The following is an 18,293-nucleotide window of genomic DNA, read 5'->3' on the forward strand; positions in this document are numbered from 1 at the left end:
AATCCAAAATTTTTCCCTACCAGTTCTGTGGGCGTGGTTTGGTGGGCATGGCAGGGGAAGGATATTACAAAATCTCCATTTCCACCCCACTCTGGGGCCAGCCAGAGGTGGTATTTGCTGGTTCTCCAAACTACTCAAAATTTCTGCTACCAGTTCTCCAGAATCTGTTAGAACCTGCTGGATTTCACCCCTGCAATGTTCCAATGACTGAGGCTACTCAATATGTGAGGGGGATAGAGTACTTCAAAATGGATGGGGCTATTTCACATATTTATTTATTCATTTGAATTTATTAGCTACTCAGATCCAATGGACATATGTTGGCAGGGCTGGGGCGTGTATGTCTCAGTTGTTTTTTAATGGTGATTTCTAGGGATTGCATTATATTTTTCATCTGCTTCCCCCCTATAAAATGGAGGAAAATAGGCTTTCAGTTTTCACTAATTACTGTCAAAGGAAGCATACCCAAAAGAAGACTCAGGTGGCTACAAGCAGCCTTTGCCTGGTAATGTTCCTTCTCCCCATTCATTGCTTCTTCCCTTTTTCTTTCTGTGCTATATCTTTTTGAATTATGGGTCTCTTCAAATAGGGCATTTTGGCTTTGATTGGTTTGTTTTGCTTCCAACACAAAATCTCCAGTCTGTAGTCACTATGCAAATAATATTGTTTTTAGGCATCTTATTTATTTCATGGAATTTCAAAACATCCAGTGATATCATTCATTAATTTAATACTCTCTGATGTTTGGTTTACTGACCAAATGGAATGACTTTTGGAAAATTCAGCACAAAACTAGCTGGTCAGTGCAATTCTTTGCTGTTACCGGTAGTCCCTCAACTCAGTTGGTAAGGATCAACAGTCCTAAATTAAAACTCCTTGTATCCTTCAGTTTCCTTGAATAGATCCTCTGGAAGTTGTATTTGAAAAGCCATAGATTCTTCATGCCTATCAGGTTTGGAAACAGGTTGTATTTTTGAAGCTCATGGTTTGTAGGAATAATTTGCCAATCTTAGTAGCATCTCTAGTTGTTTTTATCAGCAAAGATCTGTCAATTTTCTCCTGGAAGAGCTGGAGAATAAAAAGAACCTAATCACAGGAAAGAGATAGTCAAAGATAGCAATTTTATAAGGGTGTCATGCTTTCCACTCCATTTATCAATATAACAATTTAAGTCAGGGAAGTCCAACCTTGGCAACTTGGACTTCAACCCTGGCTGGGGAATTCTGGGAGCTGAAGTCCACAAGTCTTAAAGTTGCCACCCCTGATTTAAGTGTTACATACATTGTCAGATAACAACTAGTTCTGCTGAATGTTCATCAAACATCTATTCAGTCTGAATCCAGATTCATTTGTTACCCAGAAGAAATATTCTGAATCAGAATTTCTTACCAAAAGCTCTTGCTGTTTATTGGCAGCAGAACAGCCAATCACTTTATAGAGATTTATTAGGTCTCCCAGCATTCCATCTCCTAAGACGGGTAACTGCATGGCAATGGCTGCCAGACAATGGCATATGAGAATTCTAGCAGCATCCTGAGCACGAGGCAGCTGTGTCAACAAGGACTCCACGATGGATTGGCTCAGATGGGGGCGACTCTTGGCCAGCTTCACCATACAAATAAGTACTATCTGCATGAAAACAAAATGGTACTTTTTCAGCTTTCACAATACCCTAGCTGTTTGTTTTAAAGATACTATCTACTTCAAATAGTCCTCAACTTACAATCACAATTGAGACCAATGTTTATTTATTTTATTTTTACTTATTTATTTGTCAATCATATATAACAGGTAAAAGTATAAACATAATTGGGATACATGAAAAGAGTAAGTAAAAAGGAATATTAGGACAGGGATGGTAGGCATGCAGGTGCATTTATGCACACGTTTATGCTGCTATGCAAAACTTTTGTTAGGTTTTGTCCCATTTTACAACCTTTTTTGTCATAGTTGTTCAGTGAATCACTGAAGCTGATAAGTTAGTAATATAGTTGTTAAGTGAATCTAGCTTCGCCACTGACTTTGCTTGTCAGAAGTTCGCAAAATGCAATCACATGACTCTGGGACACTGCAACCATCGAAAATATGAACCAGTTGCCAAGCATCTGAATTTTGATCATGTGACCATGGGGATGCTGCAGTGGTCGCAAGTGTGACAAATGGTCATGTCATTTTTTTCAGTGCCATTGTAATTTGAACAGTCATTAAATGAATAGTTCTAAGTTGAGGACTACTATCACAGTTTTTATAACACAAAATAATCTGAAGCAAACTGCTTATTAATTTCTACATAGTATTTGGGAATCAATGTATCAATTTGGATCTAATTTTAAACCAAAGTTTAATGTTATGTTGATAGTTATAAATTGCTATTTCCCCCTTTTTCGCCTCTGGCTAGTCAAAAGGCAATTTGAAGACTTCACCTTTAATAGTTGGTATAATAGCAATGTCTCTGTAGTTATTAATAGTAGGTAGGAATGCCTCTGCAGACACTTCCTTGGATGTGCACAAGCCATGTTTCCCATCTTATTTTAATTTTTAAAAAAGATTCTTTGACATTATGGTCCTTTCATTTATTTGTCTACCTGACAATGTTGAGCAACATGATCCCAAAATTTGGATGAGGAGCCAGAACACATCTTGGCATCAAAATAAAATCAATATTGGCACCAGCCAGAGCAAAATCACTAAAAGAGTTCTCTCTTGTGCTCTGCAAAACATGCTATTCCCCATTAACAAGACCTGAAAAAGAATTTCCTTAGAAAATCCTGATGACTGGCTCAGTCTGCATAATGGAAAGAGCACATTCTAATATAAAGGACTCAAAAAGCATAAACTGATTTTTTTTTTAATTTGAAGGCATACTGGGAATAAATATAATTACTAAAGTTTCTTCCAAACAATACTGTCATCGCTTTTGTGCCCCTTTTGTGTGATCCAGGACAGCCGCAAATACCAAATATGGTAGTAACAAACCACAAAGATGGCTAAAATAACAAATAACAATCAAAGTGACAGATAATTATAATAAAACAAATATTCAGGAAAATCCTCTTACATCAATTAGTATGAGAGACAATATTAAAAAAACCAGTACAATTTACCTTTAAGGTTGTTTCAGGAGATGAACATGGTTCTTGGCTACAAAGAACAAGAAGAGATTCAAGGCCAAAGACTGCATCTTGTTCCAATGGCAAAAGTTCTAGGGGAGAGATAAATTATCTTTAATCAATCAAAATAGAGCTAGAAGGGACCTGGAGGTCTTCTAAGCCAATCCTCTGCTCAAGCAGGAGACTATACCATTTCCAATATTTGGCTTTCCAGTCTTTTCTTAAAAGCCTCCAGTGATGAAGCACCTACAAATTCTGAATGCATGCTGTTCCACTGGTTAATTGTCCTCACTGTTAAGAAGTTTCTCCTTAATTCCAGGTTGCTTCTCTCCTTGATTAATTTGTAGCCATTGTTTCTTGTCTTGCCTTCTGGTGCTTTGGAAAATAAGTTGACCTCCTCTTCTTTGTGGCAGCCCCTCAAATACTATCATGTCATCCCTAGTCCTTCTTTTCTTTAGACTAGATTTATATTAAGGCTCTGCCCTGGAGTATAGAACTCTTATCACAGCAATAGAGTATAGACAAAACAAATATATTCTAATCTTTCCAGACTTATTGCCATGTGTTTCCAGCAAAACACAAACAATTTAGTCTGTAAGTGTTTTCTTGTCTGGCATCCAGCCAAAGTGGTGTTATGAAAAAGGCTGTAAGCTTTGATTAGGAACTGGAAAACAACATTATTGTTTATAGTTTCTTTTTCATCAAATTAGCAAAGAGGAAAAAGCAACAGAAAACAGTGGAACTTAGGAACATTTACATTGCATTCTCAAATGAGAACATGACATGCTATGCTGAGTGTCACAAACTGTTCTGCAAACCCTGCTCCTTCCGCACCTTTTGGAATTACCTTTTTCTTGACAAGAAGCAGCTATATTTGTCAGAACACGTACTCCATGTGCTGCAATATTCTGATTATTATGATAACAGCTTTCCTGGGCAAGCTTGACTAGATCAGATGACCTTGCTGTAGTAGACTTTGCTCCTAGGTGAGAAAGGATCATTTTTAAGCAGCATGGTATCATTTACTGTAGTTTTCAGACAAAAGGGGAAATTAAGATGTTGGTCGTATTAATAGCTATGGCAAATCTCTAGGGATGAGTAGATGAAAGCATCCAAACTATAAGAGTCTCTTGTCAACAGAGAAGTAAGAGCAATATGAATCAGAATTTTTCAGGGAAGGAATGAGGAAAAAACAACCCTGCATATGGATTTTCAAAAGGTTACAGGCAGGATTTTCTGGGAAGATCCAGAATGAGTAAAAATGATGCTGATTAGTATCCCTGAGTAATGGTACAAACTTTTTACTTCAAGATAAATTTAATTGACAACAATAACTGTATTATGGAAGTACAGTTATTTCAATCTCTCAGTCATTCATTATCATGTTTTCTGGACATATCCTATATCTCAACTTTCTAAGCTTTGAACTCTGCACACTGATATGCCTGAACATTACTGGCATGCCAATAGCTATACATAAGTAAGTAAATGTTGCTTATATTTGAGCATACCACTCAAACTCTGACAAAATTGGCAGGTATACTTATCAGTGTTAGCTACAAATACATGTGAAATGGGTACAACTAAGGTGGTAACCTACTCTAGATTATCGATATGAGGCTGAATTGGGGGAATGGAACTGGAAAAAGTATTTTAAAGATTTGTTTGGGAACCACACTGAAGCTTGAAGAATGAAAATAATGCTATAATTATTAATGTTCAAGAAAAATACATACAAAGAAAATCGTGTTTTGAGAATTTAGGAGAATGCTAATAGAGCAAGTATGGATGGTACAACTGGAGAAATATTAAAATATGGATTTGGATTGCTTATGGATTGGCTGTATAAATGAAGGGAATATATGGAAGAAGTCTTATTCTAAGCCTGGCAATGTGGTGGATGTTAATTTTGTTGTTGTTGTTGTTCTCATAAACCACCTACGGGGCACAGCTTGTAAAGAATGCGGGTTTGGTGAAATTCTGTCTGATTAGCTACAAGAAATGCAGGGAAATTGATCTGTCCAAAGGAAATATTTCAATACACCCACAGCTTTTCCTAAATTTTGTTGACTGTGGCAATTTCTAGTAACCAACAGTGAACCAGAAACGCAGTTGAAAATTTCAGTCATGACAATGGCTGAAACACTCCAGCATGATTAAAATGAACTACACACTTTTCAAGAAAAAGGACTACTCACTAACAGTATTTTTTATGTTAATGCCATAAATAAATATCTAAATAAGAAAAGTACCTCAGGCTAAACTGACATACCTGGAGCAATGCTGAAGTACTGTTTGATGGCTATTGTATCTGACAGGGTAGAAAGTACAGAGAGCATGCCTAGTTTCAAGCTGTCATAAGGAGTTTGAAGAGCACATTCACACAAGGCCTAAAAGACAGACAAGAGAAAAATGGTTTTAAAGAAAAAAAATCTTACATCAAATCCTAGACAATTTATATATACCTGTTTACTACCTGACAATTCATAGCTCAGTTAGTGAAGTACCTCTATTGACAAGCATTTTACTGGCCACCTTAAACAATACTTTGAGCTCATACAACAACTGAGTGATCAAAGCCCTCCTGCACATTATAATTGGGTTTTGTATTTTTTGTAACCCTGTACACAAGGCGGTATTTCGATGGCAGGCAAAAGTGAACACAGCAAGACAATATGGGGTTTCCCTTTTAGGCTTACGGGACCGCCTGCTGTTACCTTATGCCTCCCACCGACCCATACGCTCACACAGAGAGGGTCTTCTCAGGGTGCCGTCCGCCAAGCAATGTCGGCTGGCGGCCCCCAGGGGAAGGGCTTTCTCTGTTGGAGCACCTACCCTCTGGAACTTCCCCCTGGTTTGCGTCAATTACCTGACCTTCGGACCTTTCGCCGTGAATTGAAAACGCACTTGTTTATTCAAGCGGGACTGGCTTAACTTTTTAACTTTTTAAATTTTTTGAATTTTAATAATTTTAACTGGGGTATTTTATTTTTGGATCAAATTTGACGGTTTTAATTTTCGGCCAATTATATAATATGTTATTTTAACTGTTGTTTTAATTTGTATATTGCACTGTTTTAATCTGGCTGTACACCGCCCTGAGTTCTTCGGGAGAAGGGCGGTATAAAAATCTAAATAATAAATAAATAAATAATAAAAATAAATAAATAGGCATAAAGTGTTCTTTTCCATCCTGGTCTTCTCCAATGCGTTGGATTACAATTACTATTCCAAGCTATATGGGAAAAAGCTGGCATGCAGGGCAAAGAGTTTTCAGCAAAACCCTCCATTTTCAAATCTAAGCTCTGCAGAGGCAAAGCCTATAGATGAAACTGTACCAAGACACATGACGGATGAAAGCAAGCCACAAATAAATACCCCTTGATTGTTGCATTTTGAAGTATTTTAGGTGAACATTTGAGTTTCTTTAGTGCAAACGTTTGGTTTTAAAAAAACCTAATTGGGGGCTTTATAACTTTGTACATTAAAATGTATAAAAAACCCCAATTAGGATTTTTTAGGTTTAAAAATCTCTACACTTTTGTAAAATTCTGGGCTTTTTATATTTTGCTGATCCAAATGCCTAAACGCTAACATTCTCATCTTAAATATTACATTTTATTGGACATTATTAATTAAGACCCAACTTCTACGGTTTACCAAAAGAAGGATTATATATCTTATTCTCCCTGTTCTCCAAATAAGATAAAGTAAGAGTTCCTTTCTCACCACACACAAGTGCTCCATTCAGGTAGTGGATTTTTCCAACAATGGAAAGAACTGGTCTCAGAAGTTTAAGAGAAAGAGTTCCAACAGTGGATTCCTACCTTCAAGACCACAGCCTTCTGCAATCTTGAAGTGGGAAGTAAGCCAATACAATCTAAAGTTTCTTACAGATTTTTCCAGGAACTTCAGAGGTACAGCCTTACAATAGGTTTTAATGATCAGCTGGATATTTTTCATTTTTGCAGCAGCATTCACCTCTGCAGCCAAAATAAATCTCATGGGAAGTTTCAAGGTTTTCACTTATTTTATATCTTCTCTTCACTTCCTTTTGCTTTTATATGAGCCAACCACACTACAGATACTTTACTAGAGGGCTATAAATACTTAATAAATCTTCAATATAGTGACCAAAAGACACAATTACTGAGGTGAGTTACTGCAGTGAACAAAATGAAGACGGTACCAGATGGATGTGTTTTTTATCAAACTGATTCTGATCTACATAGTGATAACTTCATGTTCCTCTTCATTCATGACAAATCAGTTGTCAGCTTTGTTCCAAGCATGCTTGCTTTAAAAATTATAATCTAATTTGAAATCCTGTCCTGACAAAATTTTCCTATTTGGAAACTTAACACAATGGCCCGGCAAAAAAGTCTTTTAAAAACAACCACAACTAAATGATACTGGTTAAGGAACAGATTCCAGAAATAATGAAACCTTCTTGGATCTCCTATGAATAAATAATGAGAAATATTATTTTAAACAATTGACTTATAGGGGAGAAAAGGAGAAGGCAGTAAAGCATGATGTGAAACCCTGCACTTTACTTCTAAAATCTGTCTGTTACAGCCACTTATTTATGGAAGAACAAGGCTATGAAACCTACTTGAAATGCAATCTTAGGCAACACTTTCAAAAAAAGCAGGCCATATATATCTATTTAGTAGACCAGTCATCATATTTTACCATGTTTCCCCGAAAATAAGACCCTGTCTTATATTTTTTGAACCCCAAAATAAGCGCTTGACCTTATTTTCAGGGAGGTTTTATTATTTTGGGGTGCGTGGAGCAAGATGGGGATCCTCTTGCCGTCTTACCTGATTTCCAGCTCTGCATTTAAATATTTTTAGGGAGGGCTTATTTTCGGGGGGAGGCTTATTTTAATGCATGCTCTCAAAAGCCCGACTGGGCTTATTATCAGGGGATGTCTTATTTTCAGGGAAACAGGTTACTCATCCATAATTTGCAACACCTAAATGTGCTGTATTGAAAAGGATTACATTATATATTTTTCATTAGTTAGGAGCAAAATATGAATAAATAAATGAGTCCTATGTTTCAATTTCAAATGCAATACTTAAATATACTACAGAAACTGTATTCAGCCTGCACAGGAAGTTTAAGCAGAAATCAGTGGCAAATATATACAAAACAATCCTTCTCAGAATCCCTAGTCTATCCAGACACTTAAAACGTTTTAAGCGCCACATCAAGGACACAAGGTCACCTGAGGAGTATCTTATAAGGAAGATTTAAAAATAATTCAGTCCAATCATAATTCTCTCAGTTACAAAATTCAATCCATGGATTTTAACAATGACATGTGATCTCTTCCTAATAACTCTTATTGCTGGAATTAATTCTCACTTGCATGCAGAATTTTTGAATCACACATTAGGATCTGCATGACGAAGTGTTCCTTTTCACAGTTTTAACTGAATACTATTTACCTCCTCCATGATGCATTCTCCATTACATTCTATTCCAGGGGTCTCCAACCTTGGCAACTTGAAGCCTGGCAGACTTCAACTCCAGCTTTGCTGGCTGGGGAATTCTGGAAGTTGAAGTCCGCCAGGCTTCAAGTTGCCAAGGGTTGGAGAACCCTGTTCTATTCCCCCTCCTGCTACAAGCCCAGCAGGAATTTTCTGTTCTCCTGAGCTCACTCTTTAGTGTACCAACACTTTTTTTCTTGCAGTTCTTACAACTTGAGCTCAGGAAATATTAAAAGCCCATTCCACACTTAAGAGTGTAACAGGTGAAAATCAAGTAACTTCAGAGCATATAAGATTTCAACTGAGAGGAAAGGAGCCATTGCATAATTCTATATAATAGTTTCAGAGCTTACAGAATAAATAAGATACTTCCTTCTACAGGTAGTCCTCGCTTAACAGCCACAACTGGACTAATAATTCAATCGTTAAGCAAAGTGGTTGCTAAGTGAAACCGCAACTGTGTTTACAGTATGATCTTATTTCAGCTTTCCTTTGCTTTACAGACCCATATAAGTTGTAAATGCAAGGATTCGACACAAAGTTACTTTTTCATCACTGCACTAGCTGCAAATAGTCACTAAATGTAGCAGTGACTAAATGAGAATTTACTTATAAGCAAAATAGGACTGAAAACTAAGAGAGCCTGGAAGGAGGAATGAAATAAGAGAGGGACAGTTAAGAGAAAAAAAGAGGGGAAAGGAAAAGAACAGGATGGATATACATATAAGAGAAAAATATATTGGTATTCATTGTGAGAACAGTAAACTAGCATTCCTTAATTAAGCATGGATTCTGAAATTTTTAACAGAAACAACTTATATCCACATTGATACTATTACCGGTAAATAAAATTGTAGTATTTATAAACAACTGATTCTGTGAGTAAATAGGGCACAGAATATAGTATCCCTCCTATGTTTAATGTTACATTACACAGAGAAAAATTATTAAGAAAAAATAACCTGGATCTCTTTCAGTCAGGATTCAGACCTGGGTATGAGATGGAAATGGCACTGATCACACTTTTGGATGATCTCTGATGAGGACAAGATGGGGGCTGTACTTGAGCTCTGTTGCTATCAATATCATTGGCCATGATAACCTTCCAGATTGGCTCAGAGGATTGGGGGCGGGTGGCACTGTGTTGCCTCTTTTCTCTGGAGCCAATACCAGTTAGTGGGGAAAAGATCCTGTCCTCAGCCCCAACTACGTGGACTGCTGCAGGATTCAGTGCTCTCTCCACTCCTATTCAACATCTACATGAGGCTACTGGGTGAGCTCATGTATTAAAGCTACCATTTTGGATGATGTCAGCAATAATTTAAAGGGTATTTATTTATTGTCTCCCCCCCAAAATCTGTGTCACTTTTGATCAAATAAATTCAGTGTCACTATATTCCATCGCAGTGCTGAAGTTGTACCATGCAGGACCTCAGAAACTTAATTCAACAATAATAAAACAATAGCTGCGGATCAGCATGAATTTCGCCGTGAATTGAAAACGCACTTGTTTATTCAAGCGGGACTGGCTTAACTTTTTTAAATTTTTAAATTTTTTGAATTTTAATAATTTTAACTGGGGTATTTTATTTTTGGGTCAAATTTGACGGTTTTAATTTTCAGCCAATTATATAATATGTTATTTTAACTGTTGTTTTAATTTGTATATTGCACTGTTTTAATCTGGCTGTACACCGCCCTGAATCCTTCGGGAGAAGGGCGGTATAAAAATCTAAATAATAAATAAATGAATGAATGAATGAATGAATAAGAGAAACCTCTTTTTTAAAGAGAAGACCTACATCAAACATGAGCAAAGAAATAGAATATGTTTGTATATACAGGGCAAACCAAAACACTATGTGCTGAAAGAACACACTGTTGTTTCAGGATTTATATTGACCTGATATCTTAAGCAAACCTTCAAAGACACAATTCTATGCATATTTATTTATATGTAAATCAAATCATTTCCTGCCCAATGCAAGGATTTAGGAATGCAGCTTTTAATGGTCAATCCCAAAGCAAGCATTTCAGCCTTACTAGATGGACCAGATTAAAAAAAACAATCAGATGAGCCAATTCTATTTTATTGTAAAACTACATTACAGAAATTTGCAAGTCTGCAAGTAATTCTCCTGCTCCCCCAACCCCTTTACAGCCACAAAACTAGGGAGGGTCTCTTCTGAGCCTCCTGACTTCCCACATCCTTGCAATGGGTTCAGCTGCCTTTTATCTGACCATTCCCTTGGCTGCATCTCTTTGCCCTGTCTCCCAAGGTCATCCCCACATACCATTACAAAACATGATGCTGTTTATATACCTCAATGTTCTCGTTGTTCCAAGTATGTGGTGTTTTTTTTGCAAGCAGCTTTAAATCTTGGATAGCAAGCCTCTTTACAGCCTCTCTTCGGTCATTCTTCATGTACTGCAGTAAGAGTTCTATCTGTAAAAAAAGACTTTAAAATGAAATTTCATTTCATTGGATTTCTTAATATAATTACAAGTACAAGCAAGTCTCTCTTTCTTGGAATTCTGCATTTTTAAAAAAAAAATTTTTTGTAATTTTATAATGTTGTTTTACATTTTTTATTTTTTTTAATGTGAAATTATTTGGTTTTTAATGTTTTATTTTACAGTGGTACTTGTTGTTAATTGGTTCCGGGAGACGTGATAAGTACTAAAAATGATGAGTACCAAACAAATCACATAACTCAAAACATGACCCTTCATTTCAGCTGGAAAGTGTAGCGAGTCACAAGGCAACCAACAGCGACACGTTCTAGTTTGCACATCAAGTACTAAAATAATGACAAGTATCGGGACAAAGTTTTCGCATCAAAACGCATTGAGTACGAAATTGAATGAGTTTTACAGCAGTTGAGTACTGATGCACCAATGTATTGATTAAACTGTATGCTATCCAGAACCCTAAAATTTCTTCAACTTACCTAGGATAAGTTCACTTATTTTGTGCATCTAAAAACCATGTGCTTTCAAAAGAAAAAACAAATCAGCAAAAAAATAATGGGGTTACCTGCTTGGGGATATCAACCAGAGAAGAGGCAGCAAGCAAGGTAAATGTGTGCAAAGTCACAATGACCATCTTAGTAGATGGATAGGATGTCACCAATTGTTGAAGCAGCTGTCGTGCACTGGAAGCCAGGCTGGCATCATGGTGCATATGCTGCAGAATGGGGATCAGCTTCAGTTTCAAGTCTACCGGAGTGGCTAAACCTGTTTAAAATAAAATAGCTTTCTGAATAAATAGAATAGAATAGAATAGAATTTTATTGGCCAAGTGTGATTGGACACACAAGGAATTTGTCTTGGTGCATATGCTCTCAGTGTACATAAAAGAAAAAATACGTTCATCAAGGTACAACATTTACAACACAATTGATGGTCAGTATATCAATATAAATCATAAGGATTGCCAGCAACAAGTTACAGTCATACAGTCATAAGTGGAAAGAGATTGGTGATGGGAACTATGATCAAATTCATCATCATGATGAATTTCATGATGAAAAATCATCATGATGAAAAATCATCATGAAAAATCATGATCATGAAAAATTTCATGAAAAATCATGATGAATTTCATCATGAAAAATCATGATCATGAAAAATCATGATCAAATTGGGGGAGGGTGCCTGTAGAGGTGTTATAGGACATGTCCAAAACATTAGAAATGTAGGTAGTGCTATTATTACAGGATTGCAGCTACAGGGCAAAGACTATGCAGTTCAATTTTTCAGCCCACTGCTTCCATTGAAATTAGGACTGTAGGGGTGAAACAATTTTATTTATTTATTTATTTGATTTTTATACCGCCCTTCTCCCGAAGGACTCAGGGCGGTGTACAGGCAAGATAAAACAATACAATATACAAATTAAAATACCATTTAAAAAACTTATTTAAATTAGCCTAAAATTAAAAAATTTCCATACTAAAAACCCCGTTTAAAAATTAATAAAAGATAAAATTCAATTTAAGACAGCCCCGCGCAAATAAAAAGATGCGTCTTCAGTTCCTGACGGAATGTCCGAAGGTCAGGTATTTGGCGTAAACCCGGGGGAAGTTCGTTCCAGAGTGTGGGAGCCCCCACAGAGAAGGACCTTCCCCTGGGGACCGCCAGCCGACATTGCTTGGCGGACGGCACCCTGAGAAGTCCCTCTCTGTGAGAGCGTACGGGTCGGTGGGAGGCATGTGGTAACAGCAGGCGGTCCCGTAAGTACCCAGGCCCTAAGCCATGGAGCGCTTTAAAGGTCGTAACCAGCACCTTAAAGCGCACTCGAAAGGCCACAGGCAGCCAGTGCAGTCTGCGCAGGAGCGGTGTTATATGGGAGCTACGCGGAGCTCCCTCTATCATCCGCGCAGCTGCATTCTGGACTAACTGAAGCCTCCGAGTGCACTTCAAGGGGAGCCCCATGTAGAGAGCATTACAATAATCCAGGCGAGAGGTAACGAGCGCATGAGTGACCGTGCACAAGGCATCCCGATCAAGGAAGGGGCGCAACTGCCGAACCAGGCGAACCTGGTGGAAGGCCCCCCTGGAGACGGCCGTCAAATGATCTTCAAACGACAGCCGTTCATCCAGGAGGACACCTAAGTTGCGCACCCTATCCTTTGGGGCCAATAACTCGCCTCCAACAGTCAGCCGCGGCTGCAGCTGACTGAATCGGGGTGCCGGCATCCACAGCCACTCCGTCTTGGAGGGATTAAGCTTGAGCCTGTTTCTCCCCATCCAGACCCGTACGGCTTCCACGCACCGGGACAGCACTTCAACAGCTTCATTGGGGTGGCCTGGGGTGGAGAAGTACAGCTGGGTGTCATCAGCGTACAGCTGGTATCTCACCCCAAAGCCACTGATGATCTCACCCAACGGCTTCATATAGATGTTGAACAGAAGGGGCGAGAGGATCGACCCCTGCGGCACCCCACAAGTGAGGTCCCTCGCGGTCGACCTCTGCCCCCCTGTCAACACCGTCTGCGACCGGTCAGAGAGATAGGAGGAGAACCACCGATATACGGTGCCTCCCACTCCCAATCCCCCCAACCGGCGCAGCAGGATACCATGGTCGATGGTATCAAAAGCCGCTGAGAGGTCTAATAGGACCAGGGCAGAGGAATAACCCCTGTCCCTGGCCCTCCAGAGATCATCCACCAATGCGACCAAAGCTGTCTCCGTGCTGTACCCGGGTCGGAAGCCGGACTGGAACGGGTCTAGATAGGTATTCAAGGACACGGCCTACACTGTTGCTTGTATCAACAGCACACAATGCATACATATTTTGATATATATAAAACAATAATAATGAGTAATATAAACACCTAAAGTGAGTTGGCAGAGTCAGCCGCTCAGAAAGAAATATTTTAGGGTTAAAACAAAATATTTTACCTTCTATACTCACAAGAAATTCAAATGAGAAAGCATTCCTTCTTGGATGCCCTCAGGCTGTGTTTGTATTTAGATAAAAGCTGAAGTTACCATATTCCCACTTTAAGACTATCCAATAATTATTTTACTGATAAGCAAGTTAAGAGACAAGTCTTCAAATAAACATAGTATCCATGCAATTTACTATTCCCTCATGTGATGTTAGAAACAGATAATTTTATCTGTAATTTATTGAAAGAAGTCAGCTTCATAAACCATACTTTGAAATATAAAATTAATTCCAGTTCACTCTGATGAAGTAAGAAGCTTGCTTAATAAAAAATGGACAATTTCTTCCTCAAAGTCATACTGGACGAAAAGTGAGCATGTGGATGTTAATTTCCACTGTAAATGACTTGTGGCATCTAAATCATACTGGAATCTTCTTTAGGTCATGAAACTAACTGTTGAAGCATTAATAAATACAGCTCTAAAAAGGATTTCTACTATACTATATATCCAACTAGAGGGTTTATGAACCCTTCAGAACTATCAGTAAGCAACAACACTATAACCAACAATATCCTTACTGACATAAAATATTCCAAGTTGATATGTGAGGTTCAGTAACAAGTACGGGAAACATTTTGTTGAAACACTCAGCAAAAGGAGGTGCCACCAGTTACTAAATCTAAAAAAGTGTTTTCTACTAAAAATGTTAGCTCAGTGAAGATTAAAGATGTTAACTAAGATATGGTATAGGATACTGCTTCATATGTTCTGTCAGGCCTGGAAGCCATATTACTATGGTGCCTTCAGGATCCAGGCCTACCACAATCCTACCGTGGGAAGTTGGGAGGGGGGATTGCATGAGTGAAGTAGAATTAGCCATAACAAAACTTTGCAAAGAAGTTCAAAGCCAAGGTGTCCGACAGCTGTGCAGAGAAGAAACTGGAGGTGTCTTCTGTACGTGACAGAACTGAATGGAGCAGTGGTGGACATGTGGGAGAAGAGGGCAAGGTCTTGAACTTTCTTTTGGGTGAGGAAAACCCGGAAGCTCTCAGATTCAGGTTTCCCAGATGTACCAGTATGACATCTCCAATAAAAGTTAGCTTTGAGGAATCATAAGCCTCAGAGTTTGATTTCATTGGGGATGTTACTTGGAACCCTGACATGTTCTTTGTTTAACCAGAAATTACCACTTAACAGGATTTAGGTGAAGCTATGATCACAGGCAGCACTGCAGTTTATAGTTTAAGGAGTTCACAAACTTTCCATCACTATTATTGTCAACTTTGGCTGATTTTAAAAGACTAGCAAGGTTCAGTTATAGGTTACTGAAAAGTTATAAAGACTTTCCAGAAGAAAGCAATGCCAAACTATTTCTGTTATGGCCAAGAAGATTACTTGGATGAGTCCATAAAGCCATCAGGAATTTGGCTCAGGTTTTGTATTTTTATACATTAGAAATAAAATATAATTCCTTGTAATCATAAGGAATCTTTACAAACTAGCACATTTATTAACATTTTATTCATTAATAATTTTATTAATTTATTTAATCTGAAAAGATGCTATCAAATTCCTGGTTTTGTTACCATAAACTAACATAGCTGTCCTTTCAATGTCACCTCATCTACAATGAGATGTTTTCCTGAAATACTAATCTCAGAAATACTTTGTGTTGCATTCAAAGAAAATCCAGATATATGATTACAGTGGACAAAACTTTACCCAGCAAACCCTCACCCCTTTGATTAAGCTGGCATTTCCAAAATTTTAGTTCAAATTGAAATATTTTAAATAACAGCATTACCACTTTTTAAAAACTCTCTCAAAGGCACAGATATAAATATATAAGGAGAAAATCCAAAGGACATATACCTTGAATCATTTCACTTATTTTGTTACATATTCCTCCAGCAAAATCTCTGTAAAAGAAGGAAAAACATAATGAATCAAAATAAGAATAAACTGTGAAAACTCAGATAGCATCATATTTTCTTTTGCAGCATACTATTAGAACTGATATTATCAGATTAAAGTTTGTATGTTTCTTTATAAACAAAATCAGTGTACATAAAACAATGAATACATCAAGAGCACTGAAGAAAACGGTTAAGTCAACCACACCAAACTGTTGCATGAACTGGACTTTGCATGTAGTTTTCCTACATTAAGACTTAAAAAATAAAGTAGTTGACTATTTAGTTACATTATTCGTTCCATCTCCCTCTCTCTCCCTTTCTGCTTGATCTGGGGTAAAGATAGTCAGAGATTACCAAGCTCCCAAGAATGCCATACTATATTTCAAGATTTGTACTGCTGCCACTACAGCAGAGTTAAATGACTGCTACCATTAGTGGTTTTCAGTGTTCAAAAAAAATACAGCTTCCTAGTTGTACAGTACAAACCCATATGAACTATTCACATCTCTAAACGTCAGTAAGAACTAGTTGTGCAACAGATAAGAAATTAATAAAACATTTCTATTCCTGACGTTTGAAATATGTTTCAAAAAATTTTGTGGTCTTTAGTTCTAAATAAGAACCACAAAACCACAAGGTTACTGGTTTATATCTTGTTCATTTCCTACACATGACTCAATCTTAATTAGCAGTGTAACATATAATACAGTATTTTAATTACAAAACAACCTAGAAACAAAGCACTGATGAGGTCCATTTTTTTAGTCTACCCCTACCACTCCTCTAAATTACAGGGGAACGTAGCAGTGAAAGATCAATACTGACTTCCCCATTGATTTTGCTTCTCAGAAGGTTGTAAAAGGTGATCACATGACCCCGGGACACAGCAACCGTCAGTTACCAAGCGTCTGAATTTTGATCATGTGACTGTGGGGATGCGGCAATGGTCATAGGTGTGAAAAACAGTCATGTTACTTTTTTCAGTGCCGTTGTAACTTTGAACGGTCATTAAATGAACTGTTGTAAGCCTAGAGCTACCCTTACTGACATTTTTGCAAAAGTTGCCAAACTTTATTTTATTTTATTGTTTATGCTTCATATCTCTGAACCACCCATCTCCCTCAGAGAAAATGAAAAGAAAATGAATAAGAAAATAACGCAAGTAAAAGTCTATCGAGGTATCAAGGATTCATTGCTTGCTAACTTGGGAACAAGGAACACATCCCAGGTGTTGTTCTTACTTGGACTGGGCAGAAAAATTGGCTGCAGCAAAAATGGCAGCTTCAACTTCAACGTTGTCATGCGAGTCAAGGCTTTGGCGAATACTGTGATGTGCATTCTTTCTCTCAGGGATAATGGAAGCCATACTGCCTAGCATCCTGGAGAATAAAACAGAAGAATTCAGTATAAAACCTTCATAATAATAAGCAATACTGGGGATCTTAATTTTAATGTTGATTTTTATGTCTTATATCTTATTTTATTTACCAATTATATCAATACCAATTATAGGGCCGTGGTGGCTCAAGGCTATAAGAAGCCTGTTATTAAAACCAGCTGCCTGCAATTACTGCAGGTTCAAGCCCCACCAGATCCAAGGTTGACTCAGCCTTCCATCCTTTATAAGGTAGGTAAAATGAGGACCCAGATTGTTGGGGGGGCAATAAGTTGACTTTGTAAATATACAAATAGAATGAGACTATTGCCTTACACACTGTAAGCCGCCCTGAGTCTTCGGAAAAGGGCGGGATATAAATGTAAACAAAAAAAATATATACGGCACACTGGCCAGATCACCTCTTTGAGGGAGACAGGTGGTTTAGAATGAATGAATGAATGAATGAATGAATGAATGAATGAATGAATGAATAGACAGCATCTGAGCAGTCTTTCTTGATAAACAAGCATACCTTAATGTGATTGCCCGAGCAACTGGATCATTGCTATGAATAACTGAGAAAATTCTTTTCACAAATTCATCCACGTTCAGGATCTTTTCCAAGTGCTTCTCACTTTGCTGGGTCACTTTCAGAACACACAGCCTCAGGAAGTTGTTACTGTTTTTAAAATATATATTTAATGTGTTTAACTGATGATAATTGAACTGCTCCTTCCCTGATCAATTCCAAAGAATTAGCAAACATAATGAAAGAGTGTACATCAAATAAAACAGTTTCAGAATTAAAATAGTCAAAATTGCAAATCTCCCAACAGAAGAAATTCTGCATAATAAAGAAGTTGCAAACAGGTTCTTCCTGGTCCTATTCAAAGAATAATACAGAGGTCCATAAGACATAGAACAGGACCTCCATTGATAATTTTACAAAGAATTTTTTTTCTTTTAATGACTCTGCAATCCCTTGCATTGG

At 37.6% G+C, this 18,293-nt stretch overlaps 1 protein-coding gene across 4 annotated transcripts in view; it reads right to left on the bottom strand.

Moving 5' to 3' along the window:
- The window catches only part of INTS7 (integrator complex subunit 7), a 65,215-nt gene that overhangs the window by 43,477 nt on the left and 3,445 nt on the right, over window positions 1–18,293 (bottom strand). For all 4 annotated transcript variants that reach the window (XR_009152961.1, XR_009152960.1, XM_058165342.1 and 1 more), the window contains 9 exons: window positions 17,835–17,981; window positions 17,166–17,303; window positions 15,881–15,927; window positions 11,649–11,848; window positions 10,935–11,057; window positions 5,383–5,500; window positions 3,958–4,092; window positions 3,105–3,202; window positions 1,390–1,629 (listed from right to left, as the gene is read on the bottom strand). Coding sequence is in view for 2 of the 4 variants with exons in the window: in XM_058165342.1 (XP_058021325.1) it covers window positions 1,390–1,629; window positions 3,105–3,202; window positions 3,958–4,092; window positions 5,383–5,500; window positions 10,935–11,057; window positions 11,649–11,848; window positions 15,881–15,927; window positions 17,166–17,303; window positions 17,835–17,981 (1,246 nt within the window). In the remaining 2 variants the exon portion in view is untranslated. The remainder of the gene's footprint in view (window positions 1–1,389; window positions 1,630–3,104; window positions 3,203–3,957; window positions 4,093–5,382; window positions 5,501–10,934; window positions 11,058–11,648; window positions 11,849–15,880; window positions 15,928–17,165; window positions 17,304–17,834; window positions 17,982–18,293) is intronic.

The sequence above is a fragment of the Ahaetulla prasina genome, chromosome 1 (genome assembly GCF_028640845.1).
Source record: "Ahaetulla prasina isolate Xishuangbanna chromosome 1, ASM2864084v1, whole genome shotgun sequence".
Lineage (NCBI taxonomy): Eukaryota > Metazoa > Chordata > Lepidosauria > Squamata > Colubridae > Ahaetulla > Ahaetulla prasina.